The sequence below is a fragment of the Phascolarctos cinereus genome, unplaced genomic scaffold (assembly GCF_003287225.1).
Source record: "Phascolarctos cinereus isolate Bilbo 61053 unplaced genomic scaffold, phaCin_HiC Scaffold_9;HRSCAF=440, whole genome shotgun sequence".
NCBI lineage: Eukaryota > Metazoa > Chordata > Mammalia > Diprotodontia > Phascolarctidae > Phascolarctos > Phascolarctos cinereus.
The window spans coordinates 241,317,210-241,337,495 of record NW_027556402.1 but is presented as its reverse complement, the minus strand read 5'-3'; the positions used below and the strand labels follow the sequence as shown (position 1 = coordinate 241,337,495).

At 46.7% G+C, this 20,286-nt stretch overlaps 1 protein-coding gene across 1 annotated transcript in view; it reads left to right on the top strand.

Moving 5' to 3' along the window:
- ALX4 (ALX homeobox 4) overlaps positions 1 to 18,161 on the top strand; it is a 61,254-nt gene extending 43,093 nt beyond the window's left edge. The window contains exons 2-4 of the mRNA XM_021009849.2: positions 9,181 to 9,491; positions 15,719 to 15,847; positions 17,197 to 18,161. Of these exons, the coding sequence (XP_020865508.1) occupies positions 9,181 to 9,491; positions 15,719 to 15,847; positions 17,197 to 17,523 (767 nt within the window). The 3' untranslated portion in view covers positions 17,524 to 18,161. The remainder of the gene's footprint in view (positions 1 to 9,180; positions 9,492 to 15,718; positions 15,848 to 17,196) is intronic.
- Positions 18,162 to 20,286: the final 2,125 nt, after the last annotated feature.

Below are 20,286 nucleotides of genomic sequence, written 5' to 3'. Positions count from 1 at the left end.
CTTCTAAATAGCATAAACGCACAGTAAGATTGCCTATTTCAATCACTTAGATCTATTACTTCATCTCAAAGCTCCAAGCCCCTTCAGCTCTGAGTCAGGCACATGTGGTTGGCCAGAAGCAGAAAGATCAACTTTGTTCCAGTCCCTGTTATATATATGTTACCTCATCCAATGACCTTGTGAGAAACACACATTGACTCTGACATGCATGTGAATTCATCTAGGCATGGGATCACACATCATAGACTTAGCACTGAAAAGGACCTTAGAGGTCCAAACTCTCCTCTTTTGACTGGTGAAGAAACTGAGGCCCAGAAAGGTTAAGTGATTTCCCAAGGTCACACAGCTGGTAAGTATCAGAGGCAATTCTCAACTACAGGTATACTTGATTCCAAGTCCATCACTACAAGGAATCCCTCTCCCTTTATACACACTGACTAATAACTCAGCCCCTACTTTAATGGCTTATAGATTCTAAATAGATAGCATTTAGTAATCTTTGGTTTTTTTCAATGCAACAAACATCTAAAGCCACAGGCTCTCAGCATGAGAGGAGGAACTCTTGAGCACAATGAGGGACCAGCTGTGTTTATATAACACCTACTGTGTGCCAGGCATTTTGAAAACATATTATCTCAATTGATCTTTTTAACAACCCTTAGAGGTAGATGCTGTTATTATCATCCTCATTTATAGTTGAGGAAGTTGAGGCAAAGAGAGGTTAAGTGACTCACCCAGGGTCATACAGCTAAAGTCAAATTTGAAATCAGGACTTCCTGATGTCCAATCTAGCACTCTATCCATGGCACCACCAGCTGCCTCCTGTTATTCCAATCCTGTCCAACTTTTCATGACCCCATTGGGGGTTTTCTTGGCAAAGATACTGGAGTGGTTTGCCATTTCCTTCTCCTGCTCATTTTACAGATAAGGAAACTGAGGCAAACAGAGTTACATGACACAGCTAGTAAGTGTCTGAGGTCAGATTTGAACACAGGCAGATGAGTCTTCCTGGTTCCAGGCCTGGTGCTCAGTCTATTCCACCACCAGCTGCCTCACATGCAGAGCTGATACTAGGAATAGCAATCATGCCAGGTGGTGTCACAGAAGGGGTGTGCGTGTGAAGAAAGGCAGGAACTACTCAGTTCGATGGGCCTCATTGCCACCATCAGTATTGGTTTTCATTTCCTCCCTCTGACGCCTATTAATGAGATGTAAAGCACTTCACAAATCTTAAAGTACTAAATAAATGTTAGCTATTGTCAGTTGTTCTGTACTACCACCACCACCACCACTACTACAACCCTGGATACATCACATCTCTTCTCTAAGCCTCAGTTTTTCCATCTGTAAAATAAGGAGGTTGGACCACCTGACCTCTCTGGTTCCTTCCAACACTCCACTAGGAGCCAATGAAGCCCAGCCCTCCTTGCTCTTCTCACATTCAACTTCACCTTATACTTACCATGTCGAGGGAGGAGTGACATGGTGGAAAGAAATAGGAGGTGGTGCACCTACATATAAGACCTTTTCTTCTTTCTTCAATCCTTTTGGGGTATAGATCTAAAAATTCTATTTTTGGAAGAAATCAAATGACACCCAAACTACATGATTTCTGGGATTTCAAAAATCTGAGTCTGCCTTATATCAATCTACTCCTTTCCCCTCTTCATTTCCTTCTGTGTTGCATTGGTTGAAGGATAGGGATGTTTAGCCTGGAGAAAGGAAGAAGAGTGGGGTGGAGCAGACTGGATTACTATATTCAAATATTTGAAGGCTGTCTTAAGGAGGAGGAATTAGACTTACTATACTTACTCCAGGGGGCAAAATTGGGACTGATGCACAGTGAGGGACCAGCTGCAGTTATATAACACCTACTATGTGCTATAATATCTACTATATATCAGATAACTCTTAGAGTATAAACTTAAAAGGGTGTATGTTGTACATATGTGTGTATATTGTGTGTATATGTATGCAGGGTGTGCTGATAAATGTTTAACAACCAGCGGGGAGAGAAATATGTATATATATATATATATATATAAACACTTGGAAGTTTTAATCTGCTTTATTAACATTTTATCTATCACTTTGTTTAGTCTAGACAATCAACAAAACAATAAACCAAGCCCTATCCTCCATGTTTGCCAATTTCCAAGGTGTAAATACTTGTACCTAAAATTTAACATAACTAGGGGCAGCTAGGTGGTCCAGTGGGTAGAGCACCAGTCCTGGAGTCAAGAGGACCTGAGTTCAAATCTGGCCTCAGACACATAACACTAAACTAGCTGTGTGACTCTGGGCAAGTCACTTAACCCCAATTGCCTCACCAAAAAAAAAATTAACATAACTGGTCTGAGATGGCTTCAGCATATCCATGTATGTATGTGTACATGTATGTTATCTATGTATACGTGCTTATACCTGTGTGTATGCACTTGTATGTTTCCAGTGCCCAGTACAGTGCTTGAAACAGAGTAGTCATTTAATAATTGTTTGATGAATGAATCTGAAGATGTTTCTAAGAAATTTGGTCCTTCTGAAAGTAGACCAGGCTGCCTCATGAGTTGGTGAGCTTCCTGTCAGGGGAAGTGTTTAGGGAAAGGAGAGATGACTACTTGCCAAGAATGCTGGAAAGTAGGAAAACAAGCATTTATTAAGTGTCTACTATGTGCCAGGCACTATACTACGTGCTAGAGGGGCTCATGCTTTAGGCAGGTGTTGGACTGTATAATTTCTGAGGTTCTAGCTCCCAAATTCCTAAGTTGTGATAACTAAGGGTTCTTAAGCTGGAGTCCAGGAACTTGCTTTTAAAAATATATTGAAAACTGTCATATAATATAATTAATATACAGGACTTACACTTATGTGTTTTATTTTATGCATTTTAAAAGTGTTGTTCCAGCCCTCAGCACCTAAAATCCATAGGCTGTACCAGGCTGCCTAAGGGTCCCTTACACATTCTCTCTCTCCTTCTCTCTCCTCTCCTCTCTTCTCCTCTCCTCTCTTCTCCTCTCCTCTCTTCTCCTCTCCTCTCCTCTCTTCTCCTCTCCTCTTTCTTCTTTCCTCTCTCTCTCTCCCTCTTCTTTTCTCTCTCTCTCTCTCTCTCTCTTCTCTCTCTCTCTCTCTCTCTCTCTCTCTCGCTCTCTCTCTCTCTCTCTCTCTCTCTCTCTCGCTCTCTCTCTCTCTCTCTCTCTCTCTCTCTCTCTCTCTCTCTCTCTCTCTCTCCCTCTCTCTCTCATCCTTGCTTGTAGAGGGAATGGGGAATGATAGGAAGAGCTTGAGAAAGCCCTGGAATCAGACCTGGGATCTTAGCCCTGAGTCAGACCCTAACGAAGTGACCCTAGTAAGTAGCTGAAATTCCAGAGACTCCAGCAAATACAATTCTTCTAGGAGGAAGAAAATGAGGACTTTTCTAAGAGTTTTGAGTTTTAAAAGACAAGGAAGGAAGAAGAAAAGAAAGGCAGGCAAGAAGGAATGGATCCAAAAAAGTGCCATCAAGAGCTCTGACCTCAGGATGCTGTTATTAGCATATTAGTCATTAGTCATTAGCAATACTGTCAGGAGCACTGAAGCTCCTAATGAGTTCAGGCTGGAGAAGAATGCTAAGGGAGCGAAAAAAGGCCACTTTAGAAGGGAAAGGAAGGGTGATCAAAGAAGAACCAGGACCCCTGTTCAGTCAGCAGGTTAATGATGATGGATGAAGGCAGAAATACTCAGCTCTTATTAAGTTCCTAGAAAGGAACCAACTGATTGATCAACCAGCACCTATTAATCACCTACTATGTACCAGGTGCTCTGGTAGGCACTAGAGCCATAAATGCAAAAACAACAAAAATAATAACAACAACAATAACAGTTCCTACTGTCTAAGAGGTTACATTTCATGAAGGGAGACACGTATATGTATCATATATAAGAATAAGTGTGTGCAGTTAAAATGAAATCACTCCATCCCATTTTAGTCTTGATACCATAACTAGGTAGGATATGTCTCCATCACTAAATCATTTATAGGCCTTAGACAACGGAAGGATACAAGCATTTAAGGCATTGTACCAAGTGCTTTACAAATATCTCCTTTGAACCTCACAACAACCCTGGGAGGGAGATGTTATTATCATCTTATAGTTGAAGAAACTGAGGCAGACAGATGTCAAGTGACTTGTCCAGGATCACCGACCTAGTAAGTGTCTGAGGCCGGATTTGAACTCTAGAAGGTGAGCCTTCCTGACTCCAGGCCCCTCACTCTATCCATTGCAGAGCCATCTAGCTGCCTATCCCAACTCTCTCCCCAAATAGCCACTAACAGGCTGTAATAATCAAGTTGATTCCCTTCTCTTCCCCTCCCTACCCTCCTCTCCACTAGCTAGAGAGAGACAGGAAGGGAGGTGGGTAGGTGAGGCAATTGGGAGTTCCTACAGCATCCTGCCCCATGGAGGCTGGGAGCAAAGACCTGGCATCTGCCTACTCTCACCAAGCAGCTAGCTGTCAGTTTGACCCAATTTGGTCCCGGTCCCTCTGCTGGGCTTCCTATCCTCCCTCTTTCTGGCTGGCTCCAGGCCTCCCCTGGCACATACTTGCCATTCTTCTATTCTCACCTTCCTGCTTCCATGCACATGCCCCCAAAAGATTTTGGTTCATACTTCCCATTTCCCTGCTTTTGTTCACCGAAGGCAGTGCACCTGTCCCAAGATCCTTGCTTTGACAGGACAAGTACGATGCTGAGATGGCCACTTCTTCCGTCTTCTCTGTCTCACTGGACCCAATATCTCCCCTTCCCCCCCAAAAAAAAATAACTCTGGGTGAAAGTCTCTTCAAGGCCAAAGGACACTGGAAACCTGGGAACTCTGGGAAAACGTGTGTCTGCCCACACATTCCAGCCACCAACTTTCTATGACCTTTGGTCTTTCAAAGTCTGTGATCCTTGGAATGGCCTCCTGAATCTTCTTGGGTTCTCAGAAAAATGCAACTATCCTACAGTCTTTGTTCGTGGGTCCCTTCCAATTTTAACGTTCCATGTTCTATATACTCCAGCTGGGACATTCTATGACTGTGAAATTTGGGTTCCCCCAGTTCCTAGCTCCATAAGGAAGTACTCTGTTGCCTCCAGAGATTGGCCCATCCTAAGGCTGACTCCAAAAGATGCTGGCTACTGTATTTATAGATTTTGCTTAGAGACCTACAAGGCTTGACTGGGAAATGAGGGTCTCCTCTCAGGAGGAGAAATGTGCTGCTGCCCCCAGCCCATTAAGACCTTCCTCAGTTTCATTTCTGGGGTCTGTTGCATAATTGGACTATTCATTTTGAGTGAGATTAGGTGGTTTTTTTCCCCCCTTAAGAATAGTTTTTAAAAATGAAATGATTTGTGCCCAGAGAAGATAAATATCTTTGTTGAAAGCTCCCAGCCAGCTTGCCAGCTGCAGTCTGCATCACACTGTCGGTGAAGCCTGGGCTTGGCAGACCAATCTGCGTGTGTGTGTGTGTGTGTGTGTGTGTGTGTGTGTGTGTGTGTCTGTGCATATGCTGTGCAGCTGCTGCATCCCTGACTGACCTGCCTGTCCAAGCGGCTCTCAGACCAACTCCTGGTCTCTTGTCCACCATCTTTAACTCTTCTTGGCTCCAGTCTCCTTTTTCTGAAGAGAGGATTAAGCCAATGACCACATTACTGTGTATCTAGTGATAATTTGTGATGACAGGATGCCTTGTTTGTCTGTCCTATGGATCTCTGATCCCTTCTTAGTAAAGTATGGAATCCCATTTCCAGCAGTAAAGATGGGATGTCCTGAACCCTCCTCACTCATCTGTATTTAGAAGCCAATTCCCTGTCTGGCCCAGTGGGTGCCAAGCTTGCTTCATTGGTAGCGTCCTCAATAATCCATCACTGTGTAATCTCAGGCAAGTCCCCTTCTTTGAGCCTTGGTTTTCTCATCTGGAACAAAGGTATAATGATATTTGCTCCACTTGCTTCACAGGGCTATTGAAGGACACATGTTTTACAGATCTAAAAGTTCTGTATAGAAATGGGAGTCACGATTTCTGAGCTTCTAAATGTTTATACTTTTTTGGCTGAATGTACCCAAAGACTGGGGCTGAGTAGCAAAACCAACCCAGAGGTCAAAGGACACGAGTTTGAGTCCCAGCTCTGGAACTTGCTAACCACATGAGATCAGACAACTCTCTTCCTTCTCTGAACCTCAGTGGCCTCATCTCTAAAATGGGGATAATAATATTTTTACATCACAGGGTTGTTGGGGGAATCAAATGAGATGGTGAACATAAAATGCTTTTAAACCTCAAACCCTTATATAAAATCAGCTACAACTAGCTATAAAATGGGAATAATAACAGCATAACACAGCAGAAATGGGGCAGCTAAGAGGTGCAGTGGATAGAGTGCCTGGCCTGCAGTCAGGAAGACTCCTTTCCTTGAGTTCAAATTCAGTCTCAGATATTTACTAGCTGTGTGACCCTGGACAAGTCACTTAACCCCAGTTGCCTCCAAATAAGGAAAAAAAAGAAAAAAACCAAGTTGATAGAGCCTTGATTCTCTGCCTTGTTACCATTCTCCCCGGTGTCTTGCTCTTTGGACTTTGGGTGTTGGACAGAATGACTCTCAAGTGTCTTCTAGCCCTGAATTTAGTGAATGTGGGACTACTCCAAAGAACATGAAAACAGACCCGTCACTAGAGCGTAATGACTGGGGCTTTGTCCCAGGCCGGCACAGTTTAGAGAGTGCAGTGATTGTGAGCTCCTAGAGCTGTACTTTAGAAAGAAATTCCCCCTCCCACTCTACTGAGTTGGTCTTAATTCATTCTTGTAATTTTTTTTTCATATTATGAGTTACAAAGTTTACTTGAAGGAGAATTCATGTTGCTTGTTCCCAAGGCAATTCTTGCCCTGGCCCCCAGGCACAACAGAATCTCCAGTCATGTTTCTTTTTAATTATTCCCTGAAGTTTTGAGGGTTCTTTGAGCACTATAGGCCAATGGGTTTGCCAGCCAAGATGAGAGCTGAGAAATTAAGACAATGGCTGCAAGGGTAACAGTGTGACTTTGGCCACAGGGATATGGGGTCCTGTTTTCTATGATCCTGTGTTTAAAGGGACTCAAGGCTCTGTCCTGATGACAACAGGACTGTTATGAGCAGGCATCACATGTAGGTATAGAAAGTGGAAACAGCATAGCAGTTGGGGATGTTGTAGGGAGAATCAGCATGGCAGATTGAAAATAATGTTACACTCAGACTCAAGAATCCTAACTCTTCCATTTAGTTGCCTTAGGCAAATCACTTAACATCTCTGAGGCTCCATTTCTCCATCTGTAGAATGGGGGATCACACATACAAGGCTTTTGTGAGGAAAATATTCAATCATTCATTTGATAATCTTTTAAAAATTTATTTAAGTAGTAAAAATCCATTTTTCCTCCCTCCCAACTCATTCCCACTGGAAAAAAAAAAGAAAAAAAACCCAAAATCTTTCAACTGCTATTTTAAACTGTTCTATGCTAGACACTGAAAACATAAAGACAAAAAAGAAACACTTCCTGCCCCCAAGGAGTTTACATTCAATGTAGAGAAGCAGACTTTATACATTTGAGTCAATAGGAAATAGATACAAAGTAAACACTTTGTAAACATGACAATCATCACTCCAAAGTGGCCACCTCCAGGGCTGGACGTTCAATGTATCCTTATTATATCTCTGAGGCTCTGGAGTGGCAAAGGGGATTATGAGACCATCAGAAGACCCAGGTCACTTGAGTCACTAGCCCTTTTGAGGTTTTTCATTTCACCTCTCTGAGGCCCAGCTTCCCCATCTGTAAAATGAAGAAGGGTTGGATTGGATGAATTCTAAGGTCCCACCATGCTATACATCTCTGATCCTGTGATATATCTGTAAAATGAGGGAGTCAGGCTAGGTGATTTCTCATGTTCCAGTTCTTAAAATCCTTGACGGGAACCATGCCCTGCTTGATGGGGATGGCTACAGGCCAGCATCCACCAGCTGTATCCAAATGAAGCCAGATGTGACAGATTGTCAATTAGCCCTGGGAAAATACACAGGGAAGCTGTCAACCCAGCACTGTCAATGGGAAGATCCTCAATTTACACCTGAGTATCCCTGGCTGGCAAACGAACCAGGGAATGGGCACTGTTTTCAATTAGGAAACATGACCCTCTGCAAGGAAAACAAAAATATCTTTCTATCTGATAATGGGCAAGACTTGGGAGAGGAAGATCAAGGATGGCAAATGTTGGCCCACTCAGCAGCTGTTACTCTATGCCCGGGACACGGTACATGCAGATGGCTCCTGGGTGGGGCAGAAGGTAAGCACTGGGCTTTCTCAACATCATCCCACCAAAAATTTTTTTAAAAAAAAGGCCACAGTGAGCCAGGCAGGAAGTGAGGAGGAATCCCAGGCACTACTAGAATGCTGCCCATTCCCAAAGTTCCGGCTGGAGTAAAAACATCATTGCTCTCTGTGCCTCAGTTTAACTACCCGAAAACAGAAACAGTATCCATAGGTAACCCCCTCAGAGAAGTGATAGGGAAGTGAGGACCTGGTCCCAAAGACCCAGGGAGTAAAGAAGGTCAGGGGCTAGAGGCCATGGACCTTCATGGCATGGGCTACTCTGATCATAGAATCATGGACGTGTGCTGGAAGGTCCTCAGAAGTCACCTAGTTCAACACTTTCAATTTTCCTGATAAGGAAACTGAGGCACAGAGAGAGGAAATAACTTGTCCAAGGTCTCAGAACTAGATCCTCTGAATTCAAATATAATAATCTTTGCACTATACAACAAAGGTAACAGGGAAGGGTCTTGGAGATGACATACACCACCACCACCCCCAGCCTCGTGGTATGGGAAGTTACTTCTTCTCTGTCCTCCTCTCTCTCTCAGTCTTCACATGATTGGAGCCGCGACTCAGTTTTCAGATCCAACAATGACTAGCCTGGGTGGCCATGGGCAGGTCACTGGATTTCTCTGAGCCTGTTTCTCTGCCTGAAAAGGAGACAATACCATGGGCAGTAGCTATCTCCTCTTGTGAGGAGTCATCTGTCAACCTAGAAGTCCTGGAAAAAAAATATTATCATGATTGGCCTTTTGGCTACCTGCTTAATTGTCTCTATCTTTATTTTCTTCCTTTTCTACCTCTCTGCCTACTCTCTCAGCCAAAGAAAGTTCCTTGGGAGAAACTGAGATAGCACCCAACTCTGACCCAGTGGGGATGGACAGCAACTACCTCGGCGTGAAGGAGGCTGGGGTGAAGGGCTCCCAGGACAGGGCTGGCACAGACCTACCCAGCCCCATGGAAAAGGTCGACTCAGAAAGCAACAAAGGGAAAAAGAGACGGAACCGTACTACCTTCACCAGCTACCAGCTGGAAGAGCTGGAGAAGGTCTTCCAGAAGACCCACTACCCAGATGTCTATGCCCGAGAGCAGCTGGCCATGAGGACGGACCTCACCGAGGCTCGGGTGCAGGTCAGTCTGGTGTAGGGTCAGGGAGGGGAGGGATGATAGGCTGAAGCGGCTCTCTCAGGCCCAGAATTCAAGCTGGGCTGGTCAAGAGGTCAATCAAGTATACCTGATATGGGCAGTGTGAGGTTGGAGAGAAGAAGGCAGGGCCCTTGCCTTTGAGGGTCTCACAATTGATGGGTTAGACTGGAAAAACATTTTTAGAAAACCAAGGAACATGAACGTCACAGAATCTCAGAGTGGGACGGGGCCATCTTGGTTCAACTCATACCTGAACAAGAATCCTAGTGAATCCCCTCTAGAACATTCCTTACAAATACTCAGCCATTCACTGCATAGAGATTTCCCAAGACGGGTAACCTCCCAACTCCTGAGAGAAAAAGCTCTAATTCTTAGGAGATTGTCCTTTACATCAAGCTCAAATCTCCACAACCTCCCAGCAGAAACAGCAATCTTATTAGAACCATGTGCAAAGAGTCCAAAGTTGCCTCCTTTTAAGAAGGGGAGGACATGCATGATGTCTTTTAGAAGCATGGCTAGTCCTAGATTCAACTTCTGCCCCTTATATCTTGGCTGTGAGACCCCATGTAAATCCCCTAACTTCTCAGTGCCCTGGACAATTCTGAGACCATAAATTACAGAGAAGGTGCCAAGCTGCCAAGGAGTTTCTTTCCTTTACCAATGAATCCAACACGTCTAGTTCACATCCCTTCCATTAAAAAATACATTTTAAAAGCCTTGTTTACCTAAAGGGGTAAAGTCTTACCCCTGGAAAGCTTACATACATTATTTTATTGCATTCAATCTTCACACTGACTCCATGAGTTAGAGCAGGGATTATTATCCCCACTTGACAGATGAGAAAATCAAGGACCAGAGTGGAGAAATGATTGCCCAAGGTTACCCAGCTGACTGGGGGCTGAGTCCAAACTAACTCTCCTAATCCAATGATCTTCCCATTACCCCTGGTGTCTTTAATTAACCCCCATCTTTTCTTGTTGAATAAAGGTAGCTAAGACCAAAAGCAAGAGGTGGAGGAAGCTGAGTAAAAGTGAACATTGATGAAGCTCCTACTGTGTGCTCAGCCCTGGGGATGTGTTTAGATGAGACACAGTTTCTGCCTTCATTGAATTCTTGTATAGTAAGAGGATAGAAGAGCTGAAAAACACATTATGTGAGGCCTGATATAGAAGGTGGTTACCAACTGGAGGGAATCAGGGAAAACTTCCTGTAGGAGGTGGCATTCAATTCAGGTTTTAAAGAATGGGTAAGGATACACAAGGCAGAGGGGACCAAGCAATGACACAAAATGATCAGGACAGACAATAATTGAATGCAGTTAGAGCACAGAGTGTGTGAGGGGAAGAATGTGAGGTAAGACAAGAAAGAGTAGCCCCAGATGGTGAATGGCCTTGAATGCCAGGAAAAGAAATCTGAACTTGACTCAGTAGACAGGTTTCTTGGAGGAGGTGAGGCCAAAGCAAGGCTCTAAAATGAAGAGGGAGGGGCAGTTTGGTGGCAAAGTGGATAGATCACTGGCCCTGGATTCAGGAAGACCTCAGTTCAAATCTGGCCTCAGACACTTGGTACTTACCAGCTGTGTGACCCTGGGCAAGTCACTTCACCCCATTGCCTTGCCAAAAAACAAAAGCAATAAAATAAAATGAAGAAAGCATGTGTATTGGTGGAAAAGAAGGTTGAGGGAATATTATGCAGAAAGAATAGCCCATGACAGTAATGAGGAGGCATCAGCCAACAATTCAATAAGCTTTCATTAAGCACCTAGTATGGGCTGGGCACTATCCTGGGACCCAAAGACAAAAATGAAAACCACCCCTGCCCTCAAGGAGCTTACACTCTACTATTATTATAATATGGTAGTGTGGTAGAGAGGAAAGATCATTGGGTTAGAAGTCAAAAGACTTGGGTCCCAAAACAGGCTCTGCCATCAACGAAGGAACAAATTAATCAGTGAATGAGTGAATGCACAAATGAATGAATAAATGAATGAATCACTTACTATGTGGCAAGTGCTGTGTTAAACACTGGGGATACAAATTCAGAAGCCATGGCAGTCCCCTATTGTCAAGGTGATTACATTCTAATAGGGGAAGAGGAGAGGACACACCAGGGAGGTTACTCCTGGAGTGATCCAGGGGAAATCACTTCACATTTGTGCCTGTTTCCTCATCAGCTCGTGCCTGTATGTATCTATGTAAATGTGAATGTGTGTGTATGTATGTATGTGGACACACACATATATAATATATATAATATATGTTATACATCTGTGCGTGTGTAAACATACACATACATGCTACCTCTAAGTTATGAGATAGGAAATGGATGCCTTTCTCTGCCTTGAAAGAAGGGCCTACTGGATGGCCAGATGACTTCCACCCCGTGTGCAGCCTAGGGACTCTCCTGCTGGGGACCCCAGGGGCCTGGAGCCAAGCTGAGGAGGACGCAGATAGAGTAGGAGGGGTGGGCTTTCCCAGGAGTGAGCCTGGTGTTTGGCTGGGCTCCAGGTGCTGGAGGGGCCTCTTCTGTGCCTGTCTAGGATTCCAATCTCCGCAGCTGGTGTCTGAAGACAATAAGGCCTCCCCATCCCTGGCCCACCCCACCCTGGCCCCAGATGGGCTGTGGTTAGCATGAGCTTTGCCAAGGCAGTTGGTTCCTTGCACGGTTCAGCCCCCCAGAGAGGCCTGTGTTGAGTGGGCCTATGCTTGGGGCGGGGGTTCAGAGGCGTGGTGGTCCTGAAGCTCAGGATTTGAGAACTTCCGGCAGCTTCAGGATGCTAGCACTGATGAAGAACAGACACTTAGACTTCTTAGGGTTTTGGATTCTAGAATAGAGACCTTGGGAAATCCACATGATTCCAAAGCCTGAGGACTTGGGAATGTGGCTGGGGAGCAGGAGGGGGTCTGAAAGCCAGGGATTTGAGTTTTGGGGTGGTATGGTTGGGGGAGTGGGGAGTAGGGATGTCTGGTCTAGTAGAGCTAGACTTTGGAGGTTTTGGAAGCCACAGGGATGGAAAGTCTGGCAGGTTCTAGAGCTCAGGAATGCAGACTCTAATAAATCCATCAGTCAGTCAATCAATGAGGATTTGTTAAGGGCTTACTATGGGCCAGATACTCCTTCCCTAGGGGAGCTCCTCCCCACCCCCAGCCCCACTCCTGCCTCCTGGGTTGAACTATAAACTGAGATTAGGTATAGAACCATAGAATGTCAAGAGTTCAAAGGGACCTTAGAACATAATCTTAGCTGGGAGTGACCTTAGAACATAGAAAGTCAGAGCTAGATGGAAGCTTAGAACATAGAATGTAAGAGTCAGGAGGGAACTGAAGACATAGGACAGAATGGAGGAGCTGGATGGGACCCCAGAACAGCCATCTCAACTCTTTGTTCCCCACCGCCAACACACACACACACACACACACACACACACACACACACAACACACACACCACCTCTGAACTCTCCATCTCTCTCTCTGCCTGTCTGTCTGTTTCTGTCTCTGTCTCTCTCTGTCTCTGTCTCTGTCTCGGTCTCTCTCTCTCTCTCATCCACACCTGCCTTTTTCTCCTTGCACACTCATTTAACATTGATGGAACTCCCTTGGGGAGCCCTCCTCCCTTTCTTTCCCACAAATATCTTTATCTCCATTAACCCCATTCATCCTCCGTAACCAGCATACTAATAGCCTTTCTCACACCTGTCTTGCTTATTCCTCCCCTCCACATTTTACCTCCTCTTCTCACCTCACCCACTATCTTCTCCTGACCACTTGCCTCCTCTCCTCCTCTCCTCCTCCTCTTCTTTCTCCTTTTCTTCCTCTTCCTCCTCCTCCCCAGAGAAGCAGGCATGCCCCTACTGCCTTCTGCCCCATACATCTGAACAACCCTCCTTTCTCAAAGCAGTTTCTAGGGTAAGATGTCCATGTGCCAGGGAACCCCAGCCCCCAGCCCCCTCCCAGGCACCAGCTATTCCCAATTCAGTCCCATGAGGGCCCTGAGACTCCAGGAGGTGGGAAGGGAAGCTTCAGAGTCTGCTCAGCATTTTCCTCCTCGTCTCTTTCTTCCAAAAATGAAAAAACAACTTCAGCAATATATCTTGATGCCTCATCCCCCTCCTCATGTAGCCCCCCCCCTGCCTCCCCTCAGCTTCCCCCACATAAAACCCTGGGAGGCTGAGGCAGGAGGAGCGGAAAGACTGAGCTAAGCCTGCAGGAAATTAAACATGAAATGAAAACAAGCTTGGCTATTCCCCCTCTCATCCTGCCCTCCACCCCCCATTCCAGGCCACTGATAAAACGGGATCTAGTTTCATTGGGAGATGAAGCCTGGCTCTGCGCTCTGGGCCCTGAGGGGTGGGAGGCAGGCTGGGGGACCAGCCTGGGCTGTTCAATGCCAGGAAGAGGCAGGGGACAGGACAAGATGGCACCGAGGCCATCTTGTGAAACTCAGTGAGCAGAGTCAGGGGAAGCCTAGAGGAGAGGGAGCCATGGGAGGATGTGACGGGAGCTTTCAAGAACTTGAAAGCCTTTCTTAAAGAAGAGGGTCAGATGTATTTTGCTTGGTCCCAGGGGTCTAGGCTATGAACAATGGAGAAAAATTATAAAGAGGCATATTTAGGCTAAAGACTAGAGGGAAAACTTGCTAACACTTAGGGTTATTTCCAGAGTGGAACAGGCTGCCATGGGAGGTAGGAAGTTCCCCCTTCCTGGAAGTTTTTAAACAAAAGATGGATGACCAATTGTCAGACATGTAGTGGGGTATGGATTAGGCTAGGTCACCCACCACTGAGGTCCTTTCCTGCCCTAACACTCTGTGACTAAGGTTCTGGCCCTAACTCTGCCTCTTACTAGCCAGCCATGCAATCTTGGACACGTTCCCTTATTTCACAGAGCTGGTGTAAGGATCGAATGAGCTGGGAGACAGAGGCACTGGCTTCTTGCTAGAATCCCCATATTACAGGTGAAGAAACTGAGGCTTGGGCAGATGCTGTCTTTTGTATATAAATGCTATCTAAGCGTGAGCTCTGCTTCTCCTCACCTTTACTACACCCCTTACCAAAAACCGTTTGGCCCTTTTCTTCTGTTTCATCCCTCCCGCCCTTGTCCTCTCTGGCAGTGTCTCCCTAATCCAAAGGAACCTTTGAATCAGCTCTGGTTAGATGTGAAAAGCCATTCCAGGACTTGACGCTGCCTCTTCCTCACTTTTTCCTGCCCATTCCCTAGCTCCATCCAACCCCAGAGCAGAATCAGAGTCACAGAGTTTCAGGGTTGGCAGAGATTTATGACACCATGGGAATCGCCATCAGAATCACAGGATTCAGAGCTAGAAAGGACTTTAGAGGCCATCTTGTATAACCCCCTCCTTTCCCTGATGACCTAACCAAGTCCAGAAGGAGGACATGACCTACCCCAAATCACACTGATAACATGGAGCAGAGCACACATTTTAAAAGCAGGTCCTGTGACTCCATATTCAGAGTTCTTTCCACTACAACAAGCTGCCTCATTTAGAGGACCTCCCTGAGCTATGACTTCCCTCTATAACATCTAGAAAGGAGCCTCTGCTTGAAGACTTCCCATAACAGGGAGCTCCCTCCCTCCAAAGGCAACCCATCCCATCATTGGACAGGTCTAACTGTCGCGCTATCCGGTGAGCATCTTTGTCCCAGTAACTTCTATCCATTGGCTTTAGTTTTGCTTGCCACCCTTAGCCGATGATGATGATGGTGATGTCCAATAATGATGACATCATTGTCATCATCATCATCATCGTCATCATTGTCATCATCAACATCAACAACAACAATAACATGGTAGCATTTCTATGTCAGAATTTGAAGGTTTGCAAAGTATTCTACCTGTGTCTTTTAATTTCATCTCCACAGTATGTCTTTGGGGTAATTGCTATTATTATCCCCATTTAACAGGTGAGGAAACTGAATCTGAGTGAGGTTAAGAGAACTGCCCAGAGTCACAGAGCTATTAAGTGTCTGTGACAGAATTTGAACTCAGATCTTCTTGAATCCAAGTGCAGGGCTTCTACCTATTGTGCTACCCATCTCTCTATAAAGCCGATCGAGCCTAAGCTGGAATGCTCTGAGATTCTCAAAAGGATTAGGGAATGGAGGGCCAAACAGGATACTGGATGGGGCTCTCAGACCCTAATCCTTAGGGACCCCATCTCTAGCCCACTCCCCACACATACTTCTATCCTCAGGTCTGGTTCCAGAACCGACGGGCAAAATGGAGGAAGCGGGAGAGGTTTGGGCAGATACAGCAGGTTCGAACTCACTTCTCTACAGCTTATGAGCTGCCTCTCCTTACCAGAGCAGAGAACTACGCCCAGGTGAGTGCTCAATCCCAATCCCAGCCTCAGCCCCCTCACTCAAAGACTAGGTATCAAGTATGGGAGAGTGAGGACCAGGGTCCTGTTATCATTTCTCCTCTGACCCCTCATTTGCCATCCTTAGGAACAGAGAACTCATGGGAGTTGCTCCTTCTATTATAAGTTCTTTGATATCCTGCCTCCAAGAGCATGGAGGAGAATGGAATATTTGGGTTATTGGGGGAGGGAATGGTTGGGATTGAAAATCAGGCTCCTAGGAAGTCTGTCCTCATCCCCAAAAGGATGTCATGCCAGGGAGCTCTGTGACAGATGACTCACTGTCTCCTCTCTGTACCTACAGAGCTTTGGGAGATCTAGGGGCCAGAACCTGGCTGGGCCTTAGGGAAGGAAAGATTTTTCTCTCTCCACTTTCCCTTCTTCTGACTTTGTCACCTTCTGGGACACAGAGAGCAGCCTGACTCCTAGCCATCTCACAGAGGAAGATCCTCTTTCTGGCCTCCTCTCTGCTCTGCCTCCCTTTGCACCCCTGCCCAGCTGTAGCTCTGTGTTGGCTGAAGTGAATGCCTGGGCTGAGCCGGGCTCCAATGTCTGCACAGGCTAAGGGATAGTGGCCTTTCCACCCCCAGGAGGCTGCCTAGAGAACTTGGTTCCCAGGGAGGGGGGCCCTGAAACCTGGGAGCTTCTGGGAAGCCTGGCCCCTCCAACCTGGCCTGCATTTTCCAAAGCCCCCAGGCTCCCAACCCAGATGCTGGGTCTGCTTTCTGCAAAGCTGGGAGGTCAGTTAAGTTTGACTTTGGTGCTTCCCAGCTCCCTGCTCTGGGCCCCTTCCCCCTTCCTGGCCCCCAGCCTTTCTGTAGACAACTCTCCTATATCCCATTCCCATCTCCTATTTTCAGAAGATGTTGGTCTCAGCTGGTTGTCAGCTAATAAAATCTTAGTGACCTTAGATGCCATCCCATCCCGCCTCTCTCCCAAAACAGAAATCCCCCTCATCAACATCCATAACAGGTATTTGAACGATGCCAGTGTTGCAGACCAGTCCCTTTTTAGACCCTGGTTCTGTGATGCCACCTGCATTCACAGCTGCCATTTCATACTCTTCAAGACCCAAAGATCTCTCTCTCTCTCTCTCTCTCTCTCTCTCTCTCTCTCTCTCTCTCTCCTCTCTCTCTCTCTCTCTCTCTCTCTCTCTCTTTCTCTCTCTCTCTCTCATTGTGGAATTTGGGCCAAAGGCAGTGGAGAAGATATTCCAGTATTGAATGGTACTATTCCATTCACTCTCACACAAAGGCTCCCCTGGCTGGTCCTCGAGGAGCCAGCCTGTGATTTCTCTACTTTCCTCTTCCTAGATCCAGAACCCATCTTGGATTGGTAACAATGGAGCAGCTTCTCCTGTCCCAGCCTGCGTGGTACCCTGTGATCCAGTACCCACCTGCATGTCTCCTCATGCCCATCCTCCTGGTGCCAGTGCTGGTGTCTCTGACTTCCTGAGTGTCTCCGGGGCCAGCAGCCACGTGGGCCAGACACACATGGGCAGCCTGTTTGGGGCCACAGGCCTCAGCCCTGGCCTCAATGCTTATGAGCTCAACAGTGAACCTGACCGGAAGACCTCCAGCATCGCGGCCCTGCGGATGAAGGCCAAAGAGCACAGTGCTGCCATTTCTTGGGCCACATGACAGGGCCCCTCATGCTTTCCCCCTACCCCCTTCCCCTGCCTCGGGGCATTGGCCAAGCCCCTGGTCCCCAGGCCAACTGCCTATTCGACTCTCCTCATTGCCCAAGGTCCTGGGAGCCAGGGTAGTTTCAGGAAGTTGAGAGAGCACTTTTAGCTGCCCAAGGTCTGGGCTGATTGAGTCCTCATGGACTTCCTGATGGGCAAGGGAACAGGCCTGGCCTCCCCTCGCTCTGAGGCTCTTGTCCCACCCACTCTGGGTAAAAAAGGCAGTAGAAAAAGTCCTGTTGTCAAATTCTGAAGCTTTTCGTCCATTGGAAAGGGAGCCATCTCTCCACATCCTGAGCCCCAATTCCCTCCAGCCAGATTCCCGTCCAGACAGGGCCTGACCCTGGAGTGGAGAACATCCCTCATTGTGACCCATCTCTTTCTGTAGCATGAGTACCTTCTTCTGGAATCTCCTAATGAAATGGTTCCTATGCACCAAGGAGACATTTCCCATCCACTCCTCCATTTCCCTCTCTCTCCGTGAAATAACACAAGTGCCTGCCTCTGAAACCCAGGGTTGCCTGCCTCTCTCTGCTGCTGTCCCATTTGCCAAAACCCAGACTGGGTACTTGACTGAGACTCCCCTAAACTGGATGCCCATTGGGAAGGAGGAACTGATAGCCTTTGTGGTTGGTTTTTTTCTTTTTTTGGGGGGGAGGGTTAGGAATCACAAGAAGAGCCAGCCTTAGGACTGATGGTATGCAGATTGGGTCAGGGAGAACAGAAGGTTGTGATGGAGGCTGGGACCGAAGGATGGGCAGATAGCCAGGGAGACAGTCTCCCATCTTCCTCCTGTCCAAGAGACTGAGTGCTAAGAATCAAAGGGGGCTAAAGTGGGGAAAGAGAAAGACCAGACTCAGGGGATGGGTGAAGAGAAAAGAGTGATCTCCTTCAGGGCTAGACTGCTCATATCACTGAATCCAAAAGGAAAGAACCCCAGTAAGGAAGAGCAATCTGTTGCGTGTGGAGGGAGTCCTCAGCACAGTAACAGGCTGGTACCAAGAGTGCAAAGCACAGAGATGGGAGGTGAGCCCTGGAGAAGAGCAAGGGACAGGCAGAGGGAAGCTGGATCCTCTTCATCCTCATTTCCCAACCTGCCCTAACCCACAAGTTTGGGAGACAGGTGGGGAATGGAGCAGAATCTGAAGTTACCTCTGATGCTTAGTCAACTGAGGCAGCTAGGGCTAGATTCTCTAGAGGTGCCACAGACTCTATAGTGCTCTAGGTCCCCAGGGGAGATAGGCTAGCAAACTAGGAGGAAAGCTTTATACTCTCTTCCTGCTTGGGAGGGTGGGGGTGGGAGGAGGAGGTACTTTGGAATGGAACCACCAGAGGTCATCAGGTTCCTCCTCTGCCTCCAGGCAGTGCTGCACACCAACTATCTCAGATCGATTCCATTCTTTTTCCGTTCGCAGTCTTCCAACAGCTCATAACTTATTCTGCCAGGACGTCCTTTCATCTAGCCCCAATACTTTCCATAAAAGTCGAAATTCACACTCTCCTGACCCCAGATAAAATAGTTATTATCGTCATAACAGCCCTTCCCATATTTGAAAACCTTTCAATGAGTTCCTCCTCAGCCTTCTCTTCTTGGGTAGAAAGAACCCCCTAACCGTTTAGCCTTTCCTTAGACATCTCATAGAAGGAATCAAATGTTTCTGGCTAAGGGAGTGGCTCCTGATTCTACCCGACTCTCTGTGCAATGCCACTTGCCCAGTGGCTGGATCCTGTGCAATGTGATGCCAGGGACCCTTGGGAGCTAGACAGAGTGACTGCTTGTTTCTGTGAATGGTTCCTTTTCCACCCAGGGGTTAGATATAGATAGAGTAGATATAGACTATCATCATGAAAACCTGCCAGCCTACTGGTCCAGTTCTAATCCCCACCAAGATCTGCAGCTCTAGCCATACTAACAAGAGTCTCCTCCCCAGTGCTGGTTCCCCTAACATGAGTCCAAAACCCTTACTCCTATGCTGACTAGTCTGGAGTGGGGTCCACACTGGCTGCTCTCTTTGTGTTTCATTCATGCCAACAAACATGCATTATTGCCTATCTAGTATAAGATACCCACAGTAAGGGAACTCAGAGGCCATCCCTTTTTAACCCACTCATTTTTACAGATGAAGAGAGTCCCAGGAGGTGAAGTTACTTGTCCACACAGGTAGCAATTCTCAAGTTGGATTTGAACACACAACCTCAGCCTCCAGAGCCGATACTCTTTCCAAGGGTAAGGCTTGGTGGGGGAAGAGGTACCACAGAGGCTTAGCTCTCAAGGAGTTGGTGAATATTGGAGTGGTGTGAGGAGAGAACAAATGCACTATTATCACAATACAAAGGAGGGTGAGATCAGTGCAAAGGAAGAAATTGGGGACAAAGCGACTTAAGGTATTTGAGAAAGGAGACATCACTTTCATGGGTCGGGGGTGGGGAACAAGGCAGAAAAAACTTTCTGGAGGATTAGCATCTGAGTTGGACTTTGAAGGAAGAGAGAGAGAGAGAGAGACCTTAATAGACAGAGGTGAATGTATTGAGACAGGAGAGGGCAGGATGGCTGGAATGTAGCATATATAGAGGAGAATAGTTTGAGATAAAGGCTCTCTTGGGGAAACTGAGCCCCTCTCACCCTTTGGAATACTGCTCCCTGCCTCAGTTCTAGACACTGGAATGTTGCCTCTCTCTCCTTGCCTGGTCTCCTAAGTCTTCTTCTCAGGTGAGGATC